The sequence below is a fragment of the Tetrapisispora phaffii genome, chromosome 10 (assembly GCF_000236905.1).
Source record: "Tetrapisispora phaffii CBS 4417 chromosome 10, complete genome".
Classification (NCBI taxonomy): Eukaryota; Fungi; Ascomycota; class Saccharomycetes; order Saccharomycetales; family Saccharomycetaceae; genus Tetrapisispora; species Tetrapisispora phaffii.
Window position 1 is genome coordinate 656,389 of NC_016529.1, and position 27,697 is coordinate 684,085.

A 27,697-nucleotide genomic window follows, 5' to 3' on the forward strand; every position below is an offset into this window, starting at 1 on the left:
AGGGGGGGGGGCGGAGTGACACAAAAACAATTATCAGTTTAACTTGAAGTAGTTGTTTTTAAAAGGTATAAAAGGGATGCAAATTCTCCATTTATTCTCTCCATTCGATTTGCGATTTTCCTCCCTTTGCTGGGAGCCCTTGCAAATGATGGGTGTTGTTCTGTTACGAGTCAATTGACAACGTCTGTCTACTTTTGTGAGGTCTGCTGAAGGTTTAAGGTGGGTATATAGCTACGATTAGGGCCATAATAGTGCATGTATTGTCGCTAAGTCTTGAGAACTTGGTTTTTGACGCGACCGCCAAAGGGTCTGACGGAACAAGTCATTTGTGGTGGGCGGGTAACTGCATGATTGATCTCATATTTCGATATGGTAAACACATCAAAATATCATGAATAATCCGAGTAGCTTATCTGTTTATAAGTTCTTACAAACAAGTATTATCAGTTCACCATTCAATAATTCGTATATTCTGTCTAATACAAAAATATAGTCGCATTCCGGTATTCTAAATTTACCTCCAATTGGAAATTTATTACCTTTGGAAGTCATTCAGTATAAATGAGAATATCTTAATGAATGAGAGTTTAGATTTGATTAGCTTATCGTCGTCTAGCAACTCCCAGGATGAAGAAGTGTCTATTGCTATCGTTACTCGATTCAATGATATAAAGTTAGATGAAAATGTAAGTACTGATGACCATTTGACAAAGATTAAATTTAATGATTCTCCATTTTATAAACAGTTAAGTGTCATTCAAGATTCGATACTGTTAATAAATCCATGTGGTGGAAAACTTATAGATTCTGTTAAATTTACTATCGGAAATTCCGAATTGGAACTATTAAAAAATGATGAATCACATAGATTATGTTTATATTGTGGTGAATTGGATTCTAATGATCCACAAGTAGATCAATCAATTGAATTAAAATTTCCAACTCCATTAAAGTTAACAGTTAATAATAATTTAATAACTGAAAATCTGGTAGGTTTAAAGAAAAGGAAAGGAACAATTCATCCCGTGGATATAACACAATCTATTCAAAATGGCTATTCTAAAGACATTACTGTGTCGTTCGACCACGGTAAGGTAATAAAAAAATATGTAACATATTGTTCCATTGTTAAAGTTTACTCAGTTAACCAATTATTGTCAAAAATTTTAGAAGAAAATGAACTGCTCCCTTTATCAAGTAGCGTAGCAAAACTTAAAGATGGGAACGTAGATATTATCTCATCTTCCTTTGTAATATCATTATTGTGTCCAATATCTTTTTCGAAACTGAAATATCCAGTAGTATCCAAATATTGCAATCATATAGAATGTTTCGATGTGTTCTGGTTTTTAACCTCACAGCAGCAAATCCCAACTTGGGAATGCCCCATTTGCAAAGTTAAATGCACTATTGAAGATTTAGTCATATCAGAATTTTTAATTGAATTACTAGAGGATTCAGAAGAGTCCACTGAAAAAATAGCCGTGTCCTCAGATGGTTCATGGGAAGAGCTCCTTGCAGAAAGTCAGTCAGATGATAGTTTTAGTGACGGGGATAATTCTATCATTATTGTCAATGCCATTGACTCAAAACAATCCAAAAACAGAGAACAGATAAGTGACGATAACAGTCAATTAGTTGTAATATCTGCACCAGATAATGGAAGTGAAAACATATCTATGGTAGAAGAAATTCAACAAGTGGATGATGATTCGTACGATATGGACAACAGCATATTCCTATCATTAGATGACGATGCTACACGAGACTCGGTTGTTTTGAATCCAATCATTAAATCAACTAAAATCGTAAGTTCAGAACCGCTTATCAACAACTCTCATCAAAAATTAAAGAAAATACGTAATATATTAGGAACTCCACCATTGAAAAATGAAACACAATTTTCAAATTTTGAAGAAATTAATAATGATTCTTTAATTCAAACATCTGAAAGCTTTGGATCTTTTGAATTTTCTACCGAAAGCTTTACAAATGAAGATGATCACGCCATAGAAAAAGTTGTGAATACAGCTGACAATGTTCAAGACACTATTATTACAAAACGAACGCCCCAGTTGGGACTCAGATTACAAAGAGATCGTGGATCTGTATCATTAAATGCATATATACAAGAATAAATAAGCCTTAAAAATAAATTATATTTTGACAAATGCTGGGACTATATTTACTATTTATGTAAATATGTTATGTTATGCAATGCTATGTGAGACATGGTATTAATATTTAAATTACATAGTGCATCTTGTATCATTGTGCAACTTGAAACAACTGACGGAACAGATTTTCTCACCACAATTGATACATCCTGATAGATCATCTGTTCCACCACAAATGGAACATATGGTAATGAATGGTAACACTTTAAAGTATTTTTTATTGTAAACATTACTGAATATAATATGTCTGTTTACATTATCTAAAGCTTCGACATAACTTTGCAGAGTTCTTTTACTCGATAATATCCTTTTTAATGCTGTAAGTCTATGTGAAGGTTTTTTCTGAGTTGCAGGTGGTTTAGTTGATTTATATGAAAGTTTTAAGTTTTTGGGGACGTCAAATTTGTTTTTACCACGAGTATTTGAACCTGATGAATCTATTTTGTCTCTGTTGATATTGAATATTGTAGAGAGTAACCCAGGAACCTCGTACTGGTCATTTTTATTTTCTGTATCAAGTTCCATAAACCTCTTCCTAGATTGAATTATATCAGCTGGAGAAAACTTATCTGGTAAAGATTGATTACTGGAGTTTTTTTTATCTCTATGGTTTGTTGAGTCTTCGGTGACTTCATCTGCATTACTAGTGTACAATTTAGCCTCCATATCAGCTAGCGAATAGTTAACACGTTTACTGTTCCTTGAAGATATAGTGGTAGACTTTATATTCTTCGATACACCTTGTCTACCTTTGGTTCCATTTAAGGATGTGAAATATACGTTTGGATTGTACGTTCTGGGGTTAATTTCCTCCACAAGCTTCGATGGCATTTTGTGATTAGCTGAAAGTACCTCTGTTTGATTGTGATGTGTTCAAGCCATTCATTACACAGTAGTCTGAACAATATATTTCATTAAACCTTTTTCTTTCTAATAAATGGTTTTATCAACTATTTTAAGTTGGAAAAATTCCATCGCGAAATTAAAATTAACGTATTCTTGTTACAGCGTAGTTCACTGAAAATAATAACTATCTGTTTAGAAATGTTATATTCTATTTATAAGTTATTGATATAAGAAGTAGGTAAATACATCTTTTATATATTGTATGAATGGGCAATTAACTATTTTCCCAGTTTCTGGCCTTTACCTGGGAAATTCTTCCTTTCTGTGGTGAAAGTGGCAAATCTACTTGCAGCAGATTCTTTCTTCTCAGCTGTTGATTTTTCATTGCTTTTACTACTTCTTATTGTAGAAGTCTTTGCATTTCTGTTAGAATTGCCCAGTCTTTCACCTCTTCCACCAAACTTTGTGATTCTTGTGCCGTCTATGATAGAAATTAAAGTGACAAACCACACAGGTGGCTTGAAGTACCCAAATGGGTAGTAATTTGGGTTCTTGTTTGTTAACCACCAAAGTATTCTACCAAAACTCTTGGTATCTAGACATTCGTAGATATATCCTGTTAGCACACCGATGACACACAGTTGGAAAGAGTCGTCGCCACCGTTGAATACGAATGACATGATGATTTCTAGAACTGGATAGTATTTACCCTTAATTGGGATGAAACCGAAATATAGAATTTGAGAATCTTTATGATCCATAGCCCAAGTATAACCAATACATGACGAAAATGCACTTTTCAAAATAAATTCTCTTTCGGAGATTTGGAAATACGCAGAAGTCAAAAGGGAGACTATAACCATACAGCACATGATATAGTACGCATAATTAGCTTTATTGTTCCTGAAATGGACGGTCTCTAGATGTAGAGATCTTGAATACAGATTGTAGAAGTCCAAGATCGTTGCCAAAGCTTGAGCAGCACCTCCTGGAATGATAATAATCGATGAAGTAAATATTCTCCAAAATTGAAAACGTTTCACAGAAAGATGCCATGAAAACACAAATCTACTCAAATCAATAATAGAAAATTTCCATAACGCCATCAACGTGACAATCGAACTTAGTATAATCCTTGTGATAGGTGGAATACTTTGAAACCAGTTATGTGCGGAAACTGATGAACCACTAGTATTCATCTTAGTCCCTTTGAATGAAAATAAAAATCTTGAAACCCTTAAAAACCTGAAATGAGTCTAGCTTTGTAACTCAAATTTAACCTGCAAAAACCTTGAGAACGTCCCTTAAAATCCTCAGCAGCCGCAAGAATTTACTAGTGACAATACAATTCCACCCATATGCATAAGAAACCTATTCAATAACGAAGTTAATAACATTCTCATCAATCAATTAAGTGTCTTTTAAAACTATAATTCTTATGATTAATGTTAACCTGTCAACTTCTAGTTTGAAGTTTATGCAGGTATGTTAGCGCCATGTGGCCCTTCACAGGCGCTAACATGTTTTGTGAAAAAGGTTAAAAAATTTTCACTCTAAAGATCATCTCATCTCATCTCATCTGGAAATGGGATGAGATGAGATGAGGTTGTAAGCAAAGCTGATGGGAAGAGCCAGGATATTGGGTCTCGTGTGTGATTGATAGTTAAAGTGTATAGTTTGGATGAATGACTGTTTTGTATTTGAGAATTTGGACTGTGTTTGTTGCTTTGCAGGTTAAATAGATAGAGTGGGTTTTACAAGAGTTCAAAATCTGCTGAAGACATTATCAAGGAAATAATGGCAGTACGTTCCAATAGACAGATACTGACGCAAGGTCAGAAGTATGTCAGTAAGCAACATAGGAAGTTTGGTGCTGATGAGGTCACGTTCGACAAGGATTCCAGACTGGATTACCTAACAGGTTTCCATAAACGTAAAGTTCAAAGACAGAAGAAAGCTCAAGAGTACAATAAGGAAAGAGATAGATTAGCAAAGATTGATGAGAGGAAAAAGGTTCGTGACGAGAGAAAACAAATGATGGAGCAACAGATGTTGGATTTTAAGAGAACAATGAACTTGCAACTGGGTTCCGATGATGAGGGAGGAAATGAAGGTGAAAAGATAAATTATGACCATGAATGGGAAGGCTTTAAATCAGACGAAGAGAAAGAATCTGAATCGAACGATAGTGAAAGCGTGAAACCTATTTTGAAAAAGAACGTCTTGGAAACAGCGGTATATACAGATGATACTACAGTTGAGCTTGAAGCGCTTGAACCAAATGATAACTTCGAATACCTTGCAAAATTAAACAACGTCAAATTAGAGAAGTCCTCTGAAATTCTAGATGAAAGTATAACTAGAGCTAAGAAATATGCTAAGTTTGTAGGAATGGTCGATAAAGATGAAGGCAAGGTAAATAAAAACCAAAAGTAAAGAAGAAGAAGTTTAGATATTTGACAAAAACAGAAAGAAAGGTTAACCAATTTAAGGCAAACGCTAACAAACGTAGAAAATAAGCACCTAGGAAGGGTTGTTTGCATATATAAATATAATCTCGATATGTTTATACGATATGTCCATATAAAAAATATTTAAAAATAATACAGAAATCGAATGCATGTGTGTAACTATAATACATGAAGATCAATAGTCACCTTTTCTATTGACAGATAGGCTGCCTATTTGATGGATGTCATGCTACTAATATGATCGCTCTCTAATCTGAAGATAGCCCAGAGTGCTCTTCTTGCAATTTCTAAGTACTGAGTTTCACCGTCAAAAATCATTGAGTCGGTCAACTCGAATCCTAATATTTGACCAAAGAAGATCCAGCACCACCAATATCTGATTATTAAATCATAGAAAATGGTGTAATAATAATACTTAACTGGAAAATTGACTCTTTTGTTGGCCTTTGGATCTGCCTTAGTGTTGGCAACACTAGAGCTTCTAATATTATAAAGGGAAGTGATGGACCAATCTTTTCTAATATCCCAATAAAATGAGAATGTGGAGTTTATTAACATGAAAACTTTGTGGAATACGTTTATTTGGTAAGTCTCATGGTATTCAGGGTAGGCTCTTGAGATCCACATACAGAATAGTACAGGTAGACCGGAAGCATATTTCATTGAATTATATAGATGATTTTTATCCATACCATTCGAATTGATAAATTCTCTAATACATTGGAAGATTCTGATGAAAATAGGTATACATGCCACCAATAAATCTAAATGACGTAATTTTATTTCACCAGTAATCAAAATCGAATTATAAATAGTAAAATCTATCAATGGTTTGGCATACGATGTCAATGTATCTGAAATAAGGATGTATGTGGTTCTTAAATTCCTTGGCCTTGATTCAATAAATATTAGTCTCGAACAGCAGTACCTAATAATGCTACAGTTTCTAAGGATATAGTAGACAATAAAAAGAGCTTGCAATAATGGATATATTTTTGAAGTTTTGATTATAATTTCACAAATTCTTTGAGCCATTGCAAAAAGAAAAAAAGGATCATTCCTGCTATCTGGAGAATCTATTGGCTGGGAAAATAATACATCAGCATAATTCTGTCTGAAAAACCAAAATGTACAAGTGATTATATGCATTGGTAGGATTATTTTCGTTAATTTAACATTAAAATTGTAAACAATCTTAGAAAGTTTCAAAGTCGATAAATTATTTGCATTGTTGTTCGTGTTGAAGGTATTGTCACCATCTTCTTCCTTAGAGGCTGATTTATCGAGGGCAATTAATTTCACTATATCTATATCATTTTTAATGTACAATTTTATGATTAAATACCAAAACCAGCAACCTAGCAACAGTAATAGATTGATTCTTTGAGGAACAGGAAGTGACAAGTTATCCAAATGGAAAGCCTCGTGGACGTCCATGCTTTTTCTTTTTCGATAATAGTCTACCACTGGATGCTTACAACCTTGATACTTGTTTGCATATACTTCATGTTTTCAACAAGACACATTCGCTATAATGTATCGACAGTTTTATAAACCTAGTTTCTGGAACCTGTTCTTAATGCCCGGATAAGCGATGTAAACAAAAACCAGTGCGATGAGCAATGAAGCCACGCATACAGTTAGCAAATGTGAATAAGAGAATCGTAAACGCCATCTACAGCATTCCACTTGATTATGCAAACATAAACTACAAAGTGTTACTAAATTAAATAAAAGTAGAGAGGAAAGAATGGATATATTTACATGTCAGTTGCGAACGTACATGACGTATGATTATATTATAATCAGATAATATAAAAAGTTTAATCATTACAAATGTTCATGATTAGCATGAAATATTAATCATCATCTTATAACATAGGACAAGAACGGTTAACAATCGTATACACCGTACAAATACCTTTATCGCTTGAGTATACTCATGTTGATGATGCAGTTGTGTACAAATAGCTACTTTTTTCAATAAAATATTTGGAAGAATTGGGTGTGGAACCAAAATAATTTTCTTCAGAGATGTAAATATATCAGAATTTTCAGTGTTTGGCTTGTTGTTATATTTCTGTCATTTCCGACTGCACATTATTTTATACTTAAATAGAAATAATATACACTGAATAGATCCGCCTGGGGCGACAACTTGTCATCACAATAAATGCATCAATGGAAAAAGAAAATTGTTTTGAAACAAACCCACATCCGTCCTCATTCTTCCATCATCGTAAGTATACTTCAACGAGATCTCCTGATCTCTGCAACCTGTCTCCCATTCAAAAACGAGACACAGAACAAAAGAAATATATCGGCCTCCAAAGCAATAGACACAGAACATACGTTCTTCCCATTGCTCTGCCGTACTCCTGCGTATTGACCGAGTAGACAATAAGTAAAAAATATACATACATAATAAAGTGTAAAGAGAAGGAAAGAAACATGTCAAATGAATGTAAATTTATAGCTGTTTATATACTTATCAGTTTTGATGTCGCAACAAAACTTTCAATTTTGAAATTTTTTCAAGTTGCCCGGCCACTGGATGGTTTGACAAATTGAAGTATTTAAAACAAGGGCAAACTGAACTGTCAAACATCCAATTGATGAACAGATAAGTTCTGAACTGTCTCAAGAGTAGAGCTCTTAGGTTCAAGTCAAACTGGATAAAAGTTGTTGAAAGTCGATTGTCTTTGGTTGAATTTGTTTGTTTGCCTTTTATTTTGCCCTCGTTTGCAATTGGTTCGACCGACTGAGAACTGGTTTATTAGGTTATTTTGTTTTGTGAGAGATGATGTTGTCGAATAGTTTGAGGACTTTGAGGGTTCCCCTGTGTGCTAATTTTAAGTCTGGTAGTATTTTCACAAGGTTCTATGCGAGACCGACCGCTATGAAACCGGTTGATTCGACCGCTGCTGTCGCTGCTGAAATGACGATCACTCCACAAATGTTGAAGATTGTTCCGAATCAGACGGATTTGGTTGCTTTAGAGAAACAAGACGAAGTCATAAAGAGACGTAGAAAATTGGCAAAGGAAATCACGGTAATGAGGAAACCAAAACCTATTTCGCCTGGTTTGAGGTGGTGGAGACGCCCCGTATATCCTTATTTGTTCAAAGGAAGACCGGTTAAGAGTTTAACCGTGGCTAAGAGAGGCACAGGTGGTAGAAATAGCACCGGTAAAATCACTGTCAGGAGTAGAGGTGGTGGTCATAAGAGACGTCTTAGACTGTTGGACTTCTCTAGATTGCTGGAAGGCCAACAAACTGTACAAAGAATAGAATATGATCCAGGTAGAACTGCTCATATCGCACTTTTAAAGCATAACGAAACAGGTAATTTGTCTTATATTGTGGCATGCGATGGCCTAAGAGAGGGTGATATTGTCGAATCGTACAGAAAAGGTATTCCAAAATACTTATTAGAAGAAATGGGCGGTAAAATTGATCCAGCTATTGTCAGTGTCAGAACTGCGCAAAGAGGTAATTGTTTACCTATTTCAATGATCCCAATTGGTAGTGTCGTTCACAATGTTGGTCTAACACCTGTAGGCCCAGCTAAATTCTGTCGTGCTGCTGGTTCCTATGCTCGTATTATATCTAAATTACCTGAGAAGAAGAAAGCAATCGTTCGTTTACAAAGTGGTGAACAACGTTATGTATCAATAGATGCATGCGCTACTATGGGCATTGTTTCTAATGTTGACCACCAAAACGCTTCTCTAGGTAAAGCTGGTAGATCAAGATGGTTAGGTAGAAGACCACACGTAAGAGGTGTCGCTATGAATAAATGTGACCATCCACACGGTGGTGGTCGTGGTAAATCCAAGTCTAATAAATTATCGATGTCACCATGGGGCCAATTAGCAAAGGGTTACAAGACCAGAAGAGGAAAGAATCAAAATAGAATGAAGGTCAAGGATAGACCAAGAGGTAAAGCTGCAAGATTGCAATAAGTAATTTAAATTGATTGTATTACTATCAATTTAAACAGAGCATATATTCTCTGAAAACTGAAGTTTCAACTTTTATTCATTCCCATGTAGGTTACGATTTTTAAAAAAACATTTAGATTCACTCATAATATATATACCTGTACATAATGTGTATTTGAATACGAAAAATTGTTAGTCCAGTTAAAAAAATTATAAATACTTTTCGAGATTAAATAGAATGCCCAACGTTGAAAGTGGATTCATTGGATTTTGATGTAGGAATTATTTCAATTCTAAGAAAGACCAATCACCTAATTCGATGATAGATCCAATTACAATCTTAGTATGTTCAGCCATGTGGTCAAAACTTAAACGGTCCAAAGTATCCATGGTACTATGGATATATTTATTTGTTTTCTTGAAATCGCTTTCGATGACAAAAGCAGATGGGTAACCATTTCTGGTAGCACTGCCATGATCACTACAAGCGTAACCACATTTAGTCTCCACATATGGAATGCTTAAATATGAATTAACTATGACTTTTATAAAATCAGTTAACTCACTGTTAACATAATCCGTAATAACACCAACATGTTCGTTTTCAGGATCCTGAACATAGCCAGTCATATCTTGTTGCAACATTGCAACAACTCTCTTATGTTCTGAAGCATATCTACTAAATACATCTAATGATCCTAATAATCCACCTTCTTCAGCAGAGTAAAAATGGAATTCAATGGTGTTCTTTGGTCTATTGCCTTTTTTCAAATAATGTTCAACATAGAGACGTAGAGCTTCCAGATTTGTAACAGTACCAGAGCCATTGTCATCGGCACCTGGGGCAGCTAAAACACTTGGTAAGATTAGATTGATTGAATCTTGGTGAGATCCCATCACAACAATATTCTCTGGGGTTTCAGAACCAAGAACTTTAACAATAATGGAGTACTGTTTCCATTCGGGGTGAATGACCCTTTCAACAGATACAAAATCAGCACTGACACCGCTTGTAATGTTTAGTAAATTGTGTTCTAACCATTGTGCAGACTGATAACCTGTTTCGGATTTATAATAACGAGTGTAAAAGCTTGTGAATTTTGCTAGATTTACTTCCATTGAAGATTTATCAATATTTTCAATAATGGTATTGACTAACTCTTCTCTTAATGTTTTTGATGGATAATTGTAACGAGGCACAGCATCTTCAAGGTTTTCATTATTCTTTAGATGTAAAAAATTATTAGTGATATCCATAAATTTGATACCTTTTCTCATGAACGATAACTTTTCATCTTCAGATACAGTACGCACAGTATCTTTAGAGAGCTGAATGACTCTAGTTGACCCAAAATATGATTCAAATGGGTAACTGGTAGCATAGTCGAGAACAGCGAGACCTGCAGTAATGGCTGATAACAATTTCATTGTGTATTTGCTGTTTTTTGAAACGAGTAGGACTTTATCAAAAGAGAAAGAAAGCTCTAAAAGTTATAAATTCAATCTAGTTTATTCTTATACGTAGACGTAATTCCGTGTGAGAAAAAATAGCTTCTACATTAATAATAAATCGTTTATCAATATTTATTTAAATCATCTGTTTCTTAAATAATAAATGTGCATATCAAATATCAAAAGATTATGCATTTGATATCACTCCCTAAATATGTGTTTCTCTGAAATGAATGTTCCTTAAGGTGCGTCATCGGTCACTACTGAACATTGAAAAATGAGATAGGTCACGTAACGACATAGCTATAATTTATGGATAATGGTTTCTTATCGACGGTTTATTATCTTTTTAGATATTCAAATATTCAATTCAATCGAGACTACTTTCGTTTTATGTATCTATTTAATGGGAAATAAAATTAAATTATAAGTTGTGTAAAAATGTACATTGGAACAGATCAGAAAATAACGTCATCTTCTTGATTAGCCACCAGGTTTTCGTTACTGTTGCTTTCTTCTTTGGCTTCTGTAATTTTATTTTCGGCAATGACTTTATCTAAACTCTTACCAGATTGGCTTGCTTGCAATTCTGCAGCAGCCTGTGCTTTTGCTCTCACTTCTGCATCCACTCTTGCAGTTTCCTTTTGTTTAGTTTCCTGAACTTTCTTTAGTCTATAAAATTCCTCTCTGTCTAATTCATCTAATTCACTGTTAATGTATGCAATAGTGTTTTCAGTACGTGGTATAATAACATGTTCGATAGCGTTGACTCTTCTATTGGTGACTTTGATCACTTCATCCAAAATGATGAAAGCAGTTTGTAATGAAGCTAATTCCACTAGAGTCTCTACTGCCTTTGAGTAAATTTCCTTTGCATGTTGTACCTGTTGACCACCACGTCCTAAACCAGTCAATTTAAAATCGTTAATATTACTGTCGATATATGACTCAAATTGAGGCAAGTAAACACCACTGACATTCTCCTGACGAGCCTTAACTCTAAATCTAGCCTTCGATACAGACTCTTGAACTTGATAACCTATATTTTCACCGGTAGCATATGAAACTTCAGCTAGAGAGAAGGCAGCAGTTTGCATCACACGACCCATCTTTTGTTTAGCTTCATCAATTCTCTTTGTGATATCACGGAAACGTTTAGTTAAAGCTTCGGATTTACGTTTCAGCAACGAATGACCCTGGTTTGCACCTTTCAACTTGGTTTTCATAACACCAAGAATCATACGGGTTGGAAAAACTTGCTCCCTTGTAGCAGACATATTGCAACACTTTTAACAACTATATTCTTTTTTCCTTTGCCTTGGAATGGTACGGCGCTCAATAGCTCAAAATTGGTTGTAAAAAGAGAAAAATCGCTTACAAAAAATACTCTTAATACCAATTGAGCATGCAATGACTATATATCAACTGTCTGCTCAATATATACTTACAAAACCTCATTCAAAATTATCTTTATATCTAACTTATAATTAGGTATCTTATTATCTTTATAGTGGTTAAACATCGTTAACTGATGGAAATTGCAGCCAAAAGGAAAGCAGCCGGGCGGGTAACGGTCTCTCCGGGAAGGTAGTGATCAAGATGACTGTAAATAGTCGATGACAGTAAACAGTTTATATTCGAGAAGAGGACAAGATTAGAATATATGATGTAGTAGTTATTACTTAAATTATTGATTTATCAGTTTTACTTATTGACCCAACCGGTGGAGCTCATTTGAGACAATCTACTCAGAGCTCTAGCAAAAGCAAACTTTTCTTCATCTAATGCAAATATTTGGGAGCTTTTGGCAACTTCTTTTGAGAAACCATGTTCTGATGCGAATTTTAATGAATTTATTTCGTCTAAATCATTGTTTTCGACTGAACGTTCTTCTTTTGGTTTTAATTCGTAATCGTTTAAAATATCATTTGGTTGTACGAATAATGACGGGAATTGGGCAGCGCTCGTTGTGGCTAGTTTACCACCTTCATCGTATACAGCGTCGAGAAATATGATGAACCTTCTGATTTCATCACGGACAAATATCGATAGGTACGGTATATCAGTCACTATGAATGCCTTGTAAGTATGGGCAAGTGTTAGGTAATCACCAGCCGATAGTGGTGCTCCACATAATTGTTTAAAAGTGAACTGGGCAACTCTGTTGACGGTTCCCTTTGGGATGATGATTTCTCTCCCCCATGTAGTTAATTTACGATTATGCACGATTTCAGGTCTCACTTCTGTTTCTAGTGTTTCGTGTTCATCATGATGATCTTGTGCAAAATATTTGTACCATGCATTGACATGACTTTCTCTTTGAAGCAAACATTCTGGTGAACGATATTTCAAACCAGGATGAGGGAAATAATAAACAGATGACATAGGTCTTGGGATTTTTCTGTAATCGGTCGGCGAATTTAAGAAAATGACCTCTGTCTTTTTTTTAATCAACTCTATACAAGGGAGGAAACTTTCTCTTTGAACACCATTTATATACAAGTCATCTGGAACTCTATTTGAAGTGGTGAATAAAATGACACCATACTCGTTTGACAACAACAACGTCAACAGTCTTCTTAACAGCATTGCATCGGCTACATCAGTAACTTGAAACTCATCGAAACATAACACTCTATCCTCTTGAGCAATTTCGGCTGCTAAAAAGGGAATTGGATCGATATCTATACCTTTTTCCGCACCCAGGACATCCAAATTCAATTCTTTTACTATCTCATGCGATCTCTTATGCACATGCTGCATGAATTGATGGAAATGCATTCTCTTTTTTGATAATTGGGCTGGAACACAACTGTAAAATAAATCCATCAGCATAGTCTTTCCACACCCAACATCACCATAAAGATAAATGCCATTAGGAATATCTTCATGCGATTCGAATTTAAAATTCTTTTTAAAGTTAAATCGCTTGCTTAGCTTGGCTTTCCAGCCAATTTGATCCAGAACCGATGGTTTTTCCACAGGCTTTGGGTTGTATGCCACTAATTTTTGATGTAAAGAACCCAAAGAACGTAGTATTGTTCTTTGGTATGGATCATCGTTCAATTTATTCAACTTAATTAGTCTCTGATACTCTTCCAAAGGAGATCTGACTTGCACAGCAGGAATTTGTGGAGTCTGTGTTGTTGTTAATGGTAACAATGAGAAGGTACATCTAGAAATCCGGGGCGGCGCACACGCCAGCCTTTTAGATAGCCTACGTGTAACATATAAACGTAAATTAACAGAATTCATAGACATGGTTCTGTACTCTCATAAACCCATTGTAAGTATATATGTATATATATATCGAAAATAGACAGGCTAAATTTTACAGTAATTCCAACAGCTTACGGCTCAACAAAGTCTTCTTGATCGTTAGTCTGCTGTTAACGAACCCTTCAAGTCCGAGCACCTTCCTAAAAGCGATGTCTATATATATATGCATGTATATACTTATACTTGATTATTTGTTTACGCTGCTCATCAGGAGGATTGAAGGACCATGACCATGGTCATGAGCATAGGGTCCTGGTCCGAGTAGGTTTCTCCAAAACGAATGACTGTTACCACCAATCACCACTTTTTAAATTTGTTCTTGCGGGATATCTTGGAACAGATCGGACCAATGTCGGTGTTATTCACAAGAGCAATTGATTGACTGACTGACTGTTGCTTGGAAGATCTTCAAATTCAGGGTGTGTGCGTTCCATTAAGCAGGTCTGTATTTTTGCCATGTGAGGGCTGTTCGAGTAGCTTTCGAGGTCTTGCAGGTGTGTCTGATGTTTTTCAGGTGCGCAAGGTGTTGGGGGAACGAAGATGACTGAATTTTGCACTAAGGGTTGGACGGTAGTGCAACTCTACGTCGCTGGCGTCGTGGTCTGCATGTCCCACCGACACATCATCGATGCAACATAGGCCGTATTTACTTGTGCATGCAGAGCGATATAGTGAGGATCTTGTGCTTGCAAATGCGTATGGTGTGCAAATGGAGTTATCTGTCACATGACTCGGACTTCCAAGTGACTGTCCCCACCCAGACATCCGCGCCGGTCGGCCGGGAAAATGTTACAACAAGAAAAACCGGGCGTCGCAAAGAAGATTCCTTCTGGGGGCCCGGGCGGGCCCAGGCTCGGCCCCCACGCACAGGAAAATTTAAAAGTTTCATGCGATGAGCTACAGACGAACACAATTTCCCCCAGTGGTTTGATTCACCATGAACAAAGCTCATCTAATTGTAATTAACGAATTCAACCTGTTCACGGATCTGTATCTGTGATGTTCGTTTTGGTTGGCAGCGGATTGGGGATGATGCACTTATGGGAGTCCGCTGCATGCACAAAGTGCTGGCTCACAAGATCGGGCACTAGGATCGCATACACTTGTATCACCACCACCTATAGCTCTAAGTTGCATCCACTGTGTCTGCAGTTCAATTGTGATTATACTCACTTGGCGTAAAGCTTCAATGTAACAACTTCTTAGCACTGCTTTGGCCAATTTGTTCATTTACATCAAATTATTAAATTTTTAGCTTTTTTCATGAATTTATTTTTTTCAACAATTAGTTACTACTATCTTGTTAGATGGCAAGAACCAATTTTCACTATCACAAGGTAATGAATGAATGAATGAATGAAATACTCTTTTTACATATATACGGTGGTAGAGCATTAAGTAGTTATATATATAAATGTATATTTATGCTAGTTTTATTGGGATTAGTTATTGGTTGCAGTTAGAGATTTTTACTTTGGTTCTGTTTTTTAAGCACCCCGAAGACAATATTATTATAAAAGATGCCTCCAAAGTTTGACCCAAGTGAAGTTAAATACTTATACTTAAGAGCTGTCGGTGGTGAAGTCGGTGCTTCTGCCGCTTTAGCCCCAAAGATCGGTCCATTAGGTCTATCCCCAAAGAAGGTTGGTGAAGATATCGCCAAGGCCACCAAGGACTTCAAAGGTATCAAGGTCACTGTCCAATTGAAGATTCAAAACAGACAAGCCACCGCTTCTGTCGTTCCATCTGCTTCCTCTTTGGTCATCACCGCTCTAAAGGAACCACCAAGAGACAGAAAGAAGGAAAAGAACGTCAAGCACTCTGGTAACTTACAATTAGATGACATCATCGAAGTTGCTAGACAAATGAGAGAAAAATCTTTCGGTAAGAACTTAGCTTCTGTTACCAAGGAAATCTTAGGTACTGCTCAATCTGTTGGTTGTCGTGTTGACTACAAAAACCCACATGACATTATTGAAGCCATCACTGCTGGTGAAATTGAAATTCCAGAAAACTAAGGGTTTAGAAATTAATAATGAAAATTTAATATCCTTTATTTCTATATTTCATGTTTACAATTTCATTCAACATTTTCTGTATTTTCTAGTCTAGGTTTTTATTTGAAAAAAGAACTATAATGTATTTTTTCGTTATCATTTAACAATTCTATTTTGCTGTTTTCCTGTATTCGTAAGATCGTAACAGATTTGAAACATTGATTGATGATTCCATTTACCCACAGCTAATAAGGTTATTTTACAAAAGAGTCGAGCCAATCTGTTGCTGAAACAGTATTTGGAAATGTTGATTTTTTTTTCATTTTTGAATTCTACTAACAATATTATGATATCGAACAGTTTCATGGTTAGAAACCGCTATTACTATCAATAACTTTCGATATCCTTATCTTCTTGTGAATGAGAATATATTTTATATTTTCTTTTAGTCGTTTGAATACACTCTGGGGTCAAGTTTTTTCTCTGTACTAGGTTCCAATTTAAATTTCAAACAAGATCAATTGACAACTTACTCACCAAGATACGCCGGTTATGTTTCTATATATGGTGAAGTTAACTTCGAGTTAAATTCATTTGGCTATATTGGTCCATTTTCAGTGTCATACATATTTTGTAAATATTTACCTTGTTCATGTAGTAATCTGAAATGATGATTGCAACTCTTGTTAATTGATTTAGAGAGGACTCTGGATTAATAAACAGAATTGACAATTATACCGCAGATTCTCTAAAAGCTGAATTTCCTCATTAAACGTCCTGTAACAAATATTATTTGTTGAACTTAACTATTTAGTAATTGGTTCGTTTACTCCACTTTTCAGGAATTGCAGGGAGAGGAGTAAAGACGTCAATAATATTTCTAAAGCAAAACATTAAAATAAAGAATTACATCAAAAGTTTCTGAATTATTTTACAGATATGAACTTCTTAAACAAAATAGTTTCAAAATAGTCAATTTTTAAACAGTTAGAATGATCATTTGTTTCCGAACTCAAAGGTCATCAACACGAATTTCTGTCACATACACTACAATAATTCTGACAACTAAATATAAATTTTTTTATCTTTCATTATAGTAGACTAACAGCACTTTGCATCACTTTCATAATTCTTCTGGCAACTTGGCCGAGTGGTTAAGGCGAAAGATTAGAAATCTTTTGGGCTCTGCCCGCGCAGGTTCAAATCCTGCAGTTGTCGAATTTTCTTTTTTCTCATTTTTTTGACTTCTTACATGTTTCGATGCTTGCAGACCGTTACGCTTCCACCATCAACATAATACAGTCAAATATTCCTCCAGTAACCTTAGTTTAACCTAGGCAATCAACAATGGCTAGCTAGTCATATAATACCTCATGCCGTTCCAGATATTGGTCACTTTCATTTCGTGAAGACTGTCGACCCACTGTGTCAGAATTATTGTAGTGTATGTGACAGAACTAAGTGTTTATGACACTTTGAGTCCAGAACTAATAGATCACTTACTAATGGAAAGAAGGTCTAGAACAATCTTCCAAGTGGTAGGTGAAAATTTCTCACTACAATGTAAATGGCTACGCGATAAACACAGATGTACAATACAGCACTAAAGATCTTAGGAGGATGAATGAACATGTGTACGTGTTCATTCAACTGTCAGTTCAACTCATATATAAGGAGGGCTTCTAACTCTATATAGAATAGTTTAAATACACTAATAAAGGACTAATCGATTATTTAACTATAAAGAAGATGGACTATACTAGAGCAACTGAAGTGGCTAATGACACTAACTTAGATGTTGGAACTAACCAACATAAGCTTGTTTCTCCACACACTGGACCAGTGAGTGTATCATTTCGTCATGTATACTGGTATTGAAATAAAAACGTGGGACGCTAACCTAATAAAGAGGACTTTAATCACACACAAGTGACAGTGTATCACCAACACAGACGTCTGAACCGTTTTGCACCGTTCGTGCTTGTGCATCGAGAAGCACGTGACTAGAACGCGTATCTTTCAAAAACATCGTTACACACGAAAGCCGACGACATGGAATTTGACGTTTCAATTAGTTATCAATGAATATATAAAGGCAAGACACTTCAATAGGCGATAGAATAAATGACTAATTAATATCAATTATGATGCTAGAGGGCCAAGTCAATATAATTGGTGTTCCTTATCTGTTAAGTTTTTGATATCATTAATTTTTTTCTCAATTTACTTGGAGAAAATAGTTTGGGTCAAAACGGAACTGTGAATTATAAGAAATAAATAAGATTAAAAAGTACGTTTCCAACAATGTCTTACATTTACCAAAATAACGCCAATAGCAACAATTTTAATAATCAAAACACTCAATATAACAATGCTCAAGGTAATCGATACCAGAGCCAGAGCCAGAATTACCAAATTCCTAATCAGTTTGAGTCCCTACAAGGTTCCATGTCATTTGCTAACCCTCAAGATGGTAATAACGGTTCTGGTTTAGGGCTTCAGGCTGACCCTCTACCTTTAGGTTTATTGCAAGCTTTGTCTACAAGGGGCTATCCACACGAGCCACCATTATTAGAAGAATTAGGTATCAATTTCGATCACATCGTTACCAAGACTAAGCTAGTTCTAATACCAGTGAAATCTTCTAATTCCATATCACAAGAAATTTTAAACGATTCGGATTTATCTGGTCCTTTGATCTTTTTCTTATTGTTTGGTTTATTCTTACTTTTAGCCGGTAAAGTACATTTTGGTTACATTTATGGGGTAGCTCTATTTGGTTCAACCTCATTGCATTTGTTGTCAAAATTCATGGGTAGCAATGAATCATCTGTGCAAACAAAGTTACAATATTTCAATACTGCCTCTATTTTAGGTTATTGTTTCCTGCCTTTATGCTTCCTTTCCGCATTCGGGATCTTCATCTCATTAAATAATACCCTTGGTTATACCGCAGCTATAATATTCGTCTTTTGGAGCACATGGTCTTCATCAGGCTTCTTTAATTCCTTGTTACAACTGCATCATGCTAGAGCTTTGATCGCATATCCGCTATTCATATTTTACAGTGTTTTTGCAATAATGGCCATCTTCGTGTAAGCGTAATCATAGAAATATATACATCACATATAAATATTAGAATTATTTATTACTAAATGCTCTTCTCTGTTCATCAATCAATAGTGAGAAACATCTCTTTAGCATTTTTTGACTATATATGAGTTTGATGCGATATAAGAAAACATTAAAATTTGGAGAATACAATTAATCTAAAATAGGTATCATAAATAAAATGCAATTGCAATTAAAGGTATATCTATTTGTGATCAAGCTGGGTAGATATTTTATGTTTTGATTCATAATGAGATTGAATCGACTCCGAAGATTGTCAACAAGAGTGGCGCATGTCACTTCTCCCATTTACTATCCAAATGCAAAACCACATTTAGGTCACCTTTATTCCAATTTACTATGTGATGTTACTCATAAATGGAAAACTTTGAACAAAACTCAGTCACTTTTTACCACAGGTACTGATGAGCATGGTTTTAAGATCCAAAATGCAAGTGAAAAGAATGGATACAAAGATCCAAAATTGTTTGTAAACACATTATATAAGGAATTCGTTCTATTGAACGAAAAGGGTAAAATAAATTACACTCGATTTATTAGAACAACTGACGAAGATCATATTGAAAGTGTAAAAAAACTATGGGAATTATGTTGGAATAACGGTTTCATTTATAAAGGCGAACATGTTGGATGGTATTCCATATCAGACGAGACTTTCTATCCTGAGTCCAAAGTTATAAAAGATCCAAAATCACCAGACAAATATATTAATACAGAATCTTATAATGAAGTTTCCTATCATTCTGAAATCAATTATTTTTTTAAATTAACTGCGTTTAGAGAGAGATTAATCGAATACATCAATAATAATCCAGCCTTTATATATCCAGAATCAAAAAAAGATCAGATTTTAAATGAGTTAAAAAATAGTAATAATATACAAGATTTATCTGTTTCAAGACCAGCAACAAGGCTACACTGGGGTATAACTGTTCCAAATGATCCTGATCAAAAAATATATGTGTGGTTTGATGCCCTATGCAACTATATAACCTCAATTGGCGGAATTGATAAATTGAAGAATGATGAATTAGCAACCGATCTACTCCATCAACCAGCGAATAAGGATTGTACCGTCCATCCTTCAAAAACATGGTGGATTAATACAACACATGTTATCGGTAAGGACATAATGAAATTTCATGCCATATATTGGCCAAGTTTTTTGATGGCAGCAGGATTACCTTTAAATAAACAAATTATTATACATAGCCACTGGTTATGTAATGGTGTAAAAATGTCAAAAAGTTTAGGAAATGTAGTCGATCCAATAGAGATGATTGATTACTATGGAGCAGATACATTAAGATGGTTTTTGCTTGAAAATTCACAATTAGAGGAAGATGGCAATTTCCAGGAAGAAAAACTGTATGAGGCAAGGGAGATGTTTGTATCTAAATGGGGTAATTTGATAAATAGATGCTGTGGTAAAAAATTCAACATTAGTAGAGCAGTCAGTGACATTACCAGTAAACAAAACCCAGAAAAATATATAAAAGGCCAATTCCTGAATGATGTAGATATTGTTAGACAAATTGATTCCATATTCGAAAAGCTAAACAAGTTACCACAGATTATGGATGATAAGTTACAAAAGTATGATACTTCCTCACTATTACGAGAAATTTGGGGGATCTTATTTGATGCTAACACTTTAATGCAGCACTCAGCGCCTTGGAAAATGACACCAACCCAGCAAGATTGCATTATATTTATTTGTACAGAGACAACTCGTATTTTGTCTATATTATGCCAACCAATTATCCATTCTTTCTGTAATAAGTTTTTGGATAAATTAGAAATTTCTAAAGATAGAAGAAGCATAGACTATATTAAATTTGCTTCAGATAAGAGTTATGGTCTGAATTCCAATCTATCTCAAAAAGGCGTACCAATAGAAAGAGTCCCAAAAAGACAACTATAAATGAAATAACAATACTGTAAATATTACTGAACTATAGATAGGAAAGACTAGCAGACTTTCTCAAAATTATTTTTTAATAGAACTTTTAATTCATTTTATATTATAAAATGGTCTATATTTTTATATCCATTTTTTCTACCATTAATGTTTTTAAATTCAACGTTACCAATGAACTGGATTTGTTGAATTCTGGTAAACAAATAAGTTTGACCTTTTTGTTATAAAGTTCAATATCCCTAGTACCAAAACGTGGTTGGTTACCAGCTATATATACATGGGGCATTTCATTCAAGATAAAAGGATCTTTATCAATAAATGGATAAGCCCATAATGTGTCAGGGATAGTTGGGGCAACATTTTGCCATTTCAATGTGCATTCCATTAAGTCTAATCTATGTTCAACGGAATTCAATTTGGATTCATTTTCAGATGAGTTGCCTGGAATAACATATCTACAAATATCACTAATATTTTCACCTGAAGTTGCAAGAATTCGAATGCCGTTGAATTCGTAGATTGACGGATTTGTCGCTAGGTGAAGTAGATCACGACTAATATCAGCAAAATATGGCTTTAACAATTCGCTAAACAAGATCTTATTGAATGGTCTTTGAGGTAATGCTTTATCACTAGGATCACTAGTACTAGGCATAATAGATATAGGCAGCGATTGTAAAGTATTCCCTAGAAAATTACCGAAGGTGATCAATGATTCCATGGTTTTTTGACTATTACTATTATTTTTAGAAGGATCTATCGATCCACCACATATAAGTAATTTACCAATATTTGAGATGCTTTTTTCATTTTGTAATCTACCCATTAACAATTCTTGCAGTAATTGTAGTTTTATTAAGTTTTCAGGATTATTTGTTGATACATTCAATCCTGACACTAATGCAATATATTTTTCTTCATCTGAAGTTGGTACTTGATATTCCTTTTGTGGAACTTCGCTAGGATAACAGATATCAAGGATTTGAAAAGTACCGGCCTCTGCTTCCATACCCAACAAACCTACCACTGTTCCCGTAACAAATGGAGTTGATTGTAAGAAATCACCGACCAATAATACCCTACCACTTTCATCTTCTAACATAATTTCGTCAGTGCCATCTGGATCAGTGTAGCTTTTAAGCAAATCTGGAGCACCATAAGTGTCGTTAACTACCTCTTCTAAAACATTTGGTTTATATTTCATCTCACAATAAATGGTACCTATGCACCAGCATGGTTGATTGGCCTGTATATCTAATACTTTCTTCTTCTCCACAACAGTTTTACCATTTAATTTGAATCCAGCATCCCATTTTTTTAAACATTGATTTCTTGTTCTTTCTTTTAAAACCCTCAGACGAGTTTGATAAAACTTATAATACTGACCACATGAATCATAATCTTTTAGATCTACTGAGAAATGCTCGTCGAATTTATAATCTTGCTCAATTGAGGCTCTCTGTAAAATATTAAATTTTGTATCTATACGATTCTCATTAAACTTTTTCAATAGAGCATCCATACTGTCACTGTCTGTCTTATGATTAATTGTTGGGCTTCAGTTAGATGAAATTATAAATGTTGAATTCTATAGTAATTTTAAACACAATTGAATGAAATTATCATTATTAAATTTACTTATAAAGTAAAACTTATTTGATGAAATTATTCGATGGGATAAATTACGATTACTATTATATTTGTTTTATTGAAAAATATTGAAACACGTTAAATAAGAAAACGCGATAAATAATATTTAAGATCAAAAAATTGAACCCTCTGAAAAATCAAAAAAAATCAGGAATGAACCCAACCAACTTTTAAAAGAATGAGATATGTATTTAGTTAAAACTTCATCCAAGATGATTAATGCTAGTCAATCCCATTCTAAATGCATAGTATATAGTTTATTATTTATTGTGTCACAGCTGTTCACGTATATGAAAGATATTGCGACAGTAATGCTGACTAATATTAAGCCAATGTCTCATCACTCTGATGATTCTGTGACTTCGTCATTTGAATTGCCTCCTATATTAGGATATTCTGTTTCTATCCATTTCTTTAAATTTTTAAATTGCCAGGAGACATTGCCGACTAAATTCGAGGACTCTTGATTAACGCTAATAGAACGTTTAATACTCTCAATCTCCTTTGGATTTGTCACTTTCTTTTGCCTTCTTTTGAAACCTTGGCTATTAGGCGTATGGCCAACACTCATCCCCACCCTTACTAAGGTCTCAATTCGTTCTGATGAATTTTTTAGAAGGTCTGAATCAAATATAATATTTTGAGATGATAATATTGTGATAATAGTGGATCCTCCGAATTTGAAATAACCCAATTCATCACCTCTATGAATTTTTTGACCTTCTTCACAACTTAATATGATAGATCCTACCATCATAGCTCCAACCGGAATAAAAAGAACCTCCCCAAATTCCTCTGAGTATATTGGTAAAATAATACGAATATTTTCACCAAAAACATCTAAGGCACTACGAATTGCCATCGGATTCACTGTATAATATTCGCCATCAACATATAGTGGTTTACCAATGATACCGTCACATGGTGAATGAAATCTGTGATAATCTTGTGGTGCTAAGCGAAATATTGCAACACTACTTGAATTTTCTTTAAAAGTATTAGGTTTGTAGTCTGCTATTAACTTTCTCAAAGTAAATTTACTACCTTTGATCCAGATTCTTTTTGAGTCATCAATACTTGAAAAAAAAACACTTCTAGAATCAGCAGGCGAGACAAATATATTCGCTGTCTCACCTTCTGGTATCCTTGCACCTTCTTTCAATTTCCTATAGAAGAACTCGTTAAAAGTTGTATATGTTGTTTCTTGGCACTGTGACATATCCAAAGAATGAAACTTTATAAAAGGTTCAATTTGCTTAATAGATGATGGACTGTCAAATTTTCTACCTTGTTTTATTGACATCTTTTTAAGCAGCACTTTAAACCTCTTGGTTTCTGGACTTTTACCATTATAAATAATTCTCATACCCAATTTGACATGTGCACTTATTTTTTCTTCTAAAATAATCCCAGAATTTCTATCTTGAACAAGAATGTTTGCATTATTAGATCCTAACGCATACTTACCATAAGTTAACTTAATCAACACTTTTGAAAACCATCTCTTAGAGGCAAAGTCTGTGGAAACATACGACGGTTTTAACAATTTATATTTCTGGGAATATGAACAAATAGCAAAATGTGTAATCAAATCATTTTCTAATGTGATTTTGGAATTTTTCATATTCCTAGTCGGTTTAAGGGAGTGTAAACATCGTGGGCATTTCCAAATATTATTGAATCCTGACCTTTTCTTCATCTGCTGCAGAACCTCGATTAATTGTTCTTTTGTTAATACATCCCCTCTCCAAGCCAATAAACCAAAGTAATCAAAGAAATGTTCAGCCTTCTTTAGTGAGAAAGAACCTAATCTATCTAAATACGTCATCACTTGCGCAATATCATACTCTTGTAAAGTGGATGTCGCTTCTACTACATTAATCCAGAAATATTTTTTTAAATCTGAGTATGGTATGAATTTAACCCTGACTGATAGTTTGGGGGGTTTCGTCATTGACAAATCTTCACTAATGGTATTCAAGTCCTTCGAATGCAATATATTTCCCATCTCTAATGGGATTTCATGGGTATGCCAATCATGTTTACGATTTTGGGCTTTTATTATATCTTCTAATTTTAAACTGCACTCGGCAATATTGTCATTAAAAGAAAAAGAATCTTGATCCATGATTTTGAAGTTCAGCTCAAAGTGCGTCTCCCTAGGAAATACCTCAAATGATATTCTTGAATTGAAAACAGGATTCAATGAATGTTTTTTGGAAGGAGTTTTATAAACTCTTCTACCAAATGATGCAATAACAAAAGGATCCATATCATAGTTTTTTCTTAATATTTTATTCTTCAATTGCGGTAAGTTTTGAATTTTAGTAATTTCAATAAATATCACACCAGCAGAGTGAATTTTTTTATTTAAAGTAAAATTATTCTTTAGTTGACTGTTTAAACTGGTTCTATAAGATCTTCTAGATCTGCTTTTACCCTTTAGTTTAAATAGCTTATTTGGTGATTTATATGCTATAATATCATCAGCTTCATCGTGTATAGAATAATCATCATTATCCTCCAAAAATTTATTATAATATTCTTCATCTTCTGCAGCTTCTTCATCCGAATAATCTATATCATATTTTTCTTCATTTTCTCCATCATAAGATTCTTGATTTAACCTGAAGTCATCAGTAACTATTTCAACTTCATCTTCCAACTCTTCATCCAAGTCGTTAATAATTTCATTTATATCTGCTACGTCCTTTTTGTCAACTATATCATACTCATCTAAGGCAGTTACCATTGACCCCAAATCGTATTTATCAGATATTATTGTATCACGAATAGTATTTTGATCAAATACACCCTCGAATGGAATGAGACTCTCTTCACTTTTAGTTTCACTGATAAATGACTCTAAATCAGCAATTTCATCTAGGTCATCTACATCATTTGCAAATTCAATATCCTCCAAATCATCCATATCATCAATATCATATTCATAAATAATTTCATCATCGTCTCCATTTATGCCATCATACGCAATTTCATTTTCGTCATCTTCGATGCTAACTTTATTAGCATTTCTTGAAATTTTTGATTCTCCAATTGAGTTTAGATTTGTAATCACTTCAGATAGTATAGTATTTTCCATTGTTGCATTATTGCTCCCACCAGTTCTATTATTTATTATTTGGGAATCAGTTAATTCATTATTGGATGATGCTCTATTTATATTTGATTCAGAAATTGAGCTACTCGGCATATCAATTAAAGTACTTTTTGCAGCACTAGAAGCCTTACGTTTTGCTTGTAATAACTTTAACTTATTTTTTTTCTCTAACTTTAAATTCAAACTGGAAGTGATATTATTATATAATTCACTGTATGCCTCGAAAGTGTCTTGTTTCTTACTTATTGATTTCAGTTTAAATGACATATCTATATCACCTACTTGAAAAGTTGATTTATTATCCTTTAATCTATTTGTACCTTTTAACAAAATTTGTCTTCTCTTGTCATAAATTTTATATGACTCTACACTTTTTTGGAAATTATAACTATTTTTTTTATCCTTTGTTTTGAATAGATCTAGTAGTGATACTTTAACTTCACCTAAATACAAATATTTTTCTCTGCTGGATATTTTTTTGTAATCCAATGGATGCGGTGAACTATTATCATTTGAATTTGTTGAAGTTAAAGATAATGTAGAAGCATTTCTTTCCGTACTTGAATTTATGTTCCTAATTGAATTTGAATATGAATCGACTCTCATTACTTCACGAGGACTATCACTGTAAACACTGTTAATGCTGATATTATCGTCACTAGTCACAAGAGTAAGACTATTACTATTATTATTTTGATTATGATTATGATTATGATTATTATTATGATTATTATTATTATTATGATTATGATTAATGGCAATACTACTGTTGTTTGATGAAGTCACTGATGCATCTGTTTGCTGGCTAATATACGAGAACGGAATATTTGAAGGTAAGACATCATAAATAATGACTCGTAACCACTTCGATGTCAATTTTTTTGGTAATTTCAATTTTAAAGTTTCATGAAATTTAATCTCATCACTATTTAAATGTCCAAGTGCATCTATGTGTGTATTATGATTATCTGATGGAGACATAGGTGATAGATTTCCCGAATTTAAACTCAATGGAGTGTTCAAATATGCTTCAGCACCATATGCAATTGTAGAATCCACTGCTTTTGTTCTTCTACTATAATAAGTATTTGTTGTAGCCAAACAAACTATATTTGATTTTTTAAAAGCTTTTACGTATTCCATGTTTTTAATACTATTTATCGTCATTTTCAACTCCAATGATGGAGCATACATCAGTTGTTTCTTACCTTTTAAACGCCAATATTTATTCCCAATACTCACCACTTTTCTTCTCGCCCCTCCCTTTCTTTCATTCTTCACTTCTTTACTTCCCCTGATGTTAATAAGCATGATTTCTAACAACCACCCTAACGCAATGCAATTTTCTTTATCGTTCTCAATGTACCGTCCAATTAGCCTGTTGTCTTCGATCCAGAGAGAGATACATGAACCATGCACCATTCATCTTTACTTATATAGAAGTGGTTTATAGAAATTGATTTGTTCTTCTCTGTTATGATATATATAACTTCTTAAAAAAAGCCGCCAACCACAAAAACGATCGAAGATAGAAACCCACAAGATCATTACATACGTCGAAGACCGACACAAGTATTTGCAGCTTGAACCTGCACTGCAAACTAAGATCAACTTTGTATAAGAAGAGAGGATAATGAAGATGAAGAGACCTAGTGAAGGCAAACAATCAAGTTAGCACACTTGATGCTTGCTGAGTGACCATTGTTAA

The 27,697-nt window shown here is 34.2% G+C and overlaps 14 protein-coding genes and 1 non-coding gene across 15 annotated transcripts; 7 read left to right on the forward strand and 8 right to left on the reverse strand.

Annotated features, from left to right (window-relative positions):
• Positions 1-575: 575 nt before the first annotated feature.
• On the forward strand, positions 576-2,138 carry TPHA0J02980 (Siz/PIAS RING finger protein; the record flags this gene model as incomplete). The annotated part of the gene is made up of 1 exon (XM_003687504.1): positions 576-2,138. The coding sequence occupies one exon, from the start codon at positions 576-578 to the stop codon at positions 2,136-2,138; it is 1,563 nt and encodes a 520-aa protein (XP_003687552.1).
• Positions 2,139-2,249: 111 nt separating this feature from the next.
• VPS71 (Vps71p) lies at positions 2,250-3,008 on the reverse strand (the record flags this gene model as incomplete). Its single annotated transcript, XM_003687505.1, has 1 exon — positions 2,250-3,008. One exon carries the CDS (start codon positions 3,006-3,008, stop codon positions 2,250-2,252), a length of 759 nt encoding a protein of 252 aa, XP_003687553.1.
• A 293-nt stretch (positions 3,009-3,301) lies between these two features.
• On the reverse strand, positions 3,302-4,222 carry DFM1 (Dfm1p; the record flags this gene model as incomplete). Its single annotated transcript, XM_003687506.1, has 1 exon — positions 3,302-4,222. The coding sequence occupies one exon, from the start codon at positions 4,220-4,222 to the stop codon at positions 3,302-3,304; it is 921 nt and encodes a 306-aa protein (XP_003687554.1).
• Positions 4,223-4,820: 598 nt separating this feature from the next.
• On the forward strand, positions 4,821-5,459 carry RRP17 (rRNA-processing protein RRP17; the record flags this gene model as incomplete). The annotated part of the gene is made up of 1 exon (XM_003687507.1): positions 4,821-5,459. One exon carries the CDS (start codon positions 4,821-4,823, stop codon positions 5,457-5,459), a length of 639 nt encoding a protein of 212 aa, XP_003687555.1.
• Positions 5,460-5,704: 245 nt separating this feature from the next.
• Positions 5,705-6,931, reverse strand: ERD1 (Erd1p; the record flags this gene model as incomplete). The annotated part of the gene is made up of 1 exon (XM_003687508.1): positions 5,705-6,931. One exon carries the CDS (start codon positions 6,929-6,931, stop codon positions 5,705-5,707), a length of 1,227 nt encoding a protein of 408 aa, XP_003687556.1.
• A 1,363-nt stretch (positions 6,932-8,294) lies between these two features.
• RML2 (mitochondrial 54S ribosomal protein uL2m) lies at positions 8,295-9,458 on the forward strand (the record flags this gene model as incomplete). The annotated part of the gene is made up of 1 exon (XM_003687509.1): positions 8,295-9,458. The coding sequence occupies one exon, from the start codon at positions 8,295-8,297 to the stop codon at positions 9,456-9,458; it is 1,164 nt and encodes a 387-aa protein (XP_003687557.1).
• A 261-nt stretch (positions 9,459-9,719) lies between these two features.
• TPHA0J03040 (putative aminopeptidase) lies at positions 9,720-10,865 on the reverse strand (the record flags this gene model as incomplete). The annotated part of the gene is made up of 1 exon (XM_003687510.1): positions 9,720-10,865. One exon carries the CDS (start codon positions 10,863-10,865, stop codon positions 9,720-9,722), a length of 1,146 nt encoding a protein of 381 aa, XP_003687558.1.
• Positions 10,866-11,347: 482 nt separating this feature from the next.
• VMA8 (H(+)-transporting V1 sector ATPase subunit D) lies at positions 11,348-12,166 on the reverse strand (the record flags this gene model as incomplete). Its single annotated transcript, XM_003687511.1, has 1 exon — positions 11,348-12,166. One exon carries the CDS (start codon positions 12,164-12,166, stop codon positions 11,348-11,350), a length of 819 nt encoding a protein of 272 aa, XP_003687559.1.
• A 427-nt stretch (positions 12,167-12,593) lies between these two features.
• AFG1 (Afg1p) lies at positions 12,594-14,150 on the reverse strand (the record flags this gene model as incomplete). Its single annotated transcript, XM_003687512.1, has 1 exon — positions 12,594-14,150. One exon carries the CDS (start codon positions 14,148-14,150, stop codon positions 12,594-12,596), a length of 1,557 nt encoding a protein of 518 aa, XP_003687560.1.
• A 1,538-nt stretch (positions 14,151-15,688) lies between these two features.
• On the forward strand, positions 15,689-16,186 carry TPHA0J03070 (60S ribosomal protein uL11; the record flags this gene model as incomplete). Its single annotated transcript, XM_003687513.1, has 1 exon — positions 15,689-16,186. The coding sequence occupies one exon, from the start codon at positions 15,689-15,691 to the stop codon at positions 16,184-16,186; it is 498 nt and encodes a 165-aa protein (XP_003687561.1).
• Positions 16,187-17,301: 1,115 nt separating this feature from the next.
• TPHA0Jtrna6S lies at positions 17,302-17,383 on the forward strand. The gene has a single exon. It is a non-coding gene; the product is annotated as a tRNA-Ser (tRNA).
• Positions 17,384-18,469: 1,086 nt separating this feature from the next.
• YIP1 (transporter YIP1) lies at positions 18,470-19,264 on the forward strand (the record flags this gene model as incomplete). The annotated part of the gene is made up of 1 exon (XM_003687514.1): positions 18,470-19,264. The coding sequence occupies one exon, from the start codon at positions 18,470-18,472 to the stop codon at positions 19,262-19,264; it is 795 nt and encodes a 264-aa protein (XP_003687562.1).
• Positions 19,265-19,526: 262 nt separating this feature from the next.
• MSM1 (methionine--tRNA ligase MSM1) lies at positions 19,527-21,221 on the forward strand (the record flags this gene model as incomplete). Its single annotated transcript, XM_003687515.1, has 1 exon — positions 19,527-21,221. The coding sequence occupies one exon, from the start codon at positions 19,527-19,529 to the stop codon at positions 21,219-21,221; it is 1,695 nt and encodes a 564-aa protein (XP_003687563.1).
• A 112-nt stretch (positions 21,222-21,333) lies between these two features.
• POL31 (DNA-directed DNA polymerase delta subunit POL31) lies at positions 21,334-22,740 on the reverse strand (the record flags this gene model as incomplete). The annotated part of the gene is made up of 1 exon (XM_003687516.1): positions 21,334-22,740. The coding sequence occupies one exon, from the start codon at positions 22,738-22,740 to the stop codon at positions 21,334-21,336; it is 1,407 nt and encodes a 468-aa protein (XP_003687564.1).
• Positions 22,741-23,208: 468 nt separating this feature from the next.
• Positions 23,209-27,411, reverse strand: PSD2 (phosphatidylserine decarboxylase 2; the record flags this gene model as incomplete). The annotated part of the gene is made up of 1 exon (XM_003687517.1): positions 23,209-27,411. One exon carries the CDS (start codon positions 27,409-27,411, stop codon positions 23,209-23,211), a length of 4,203 nt encoding a protein of 1,400 aa, XP_003687565.1.
• Between the last annotated feature and the right edge of the window lie 286 nt (positions 27,412-27,697).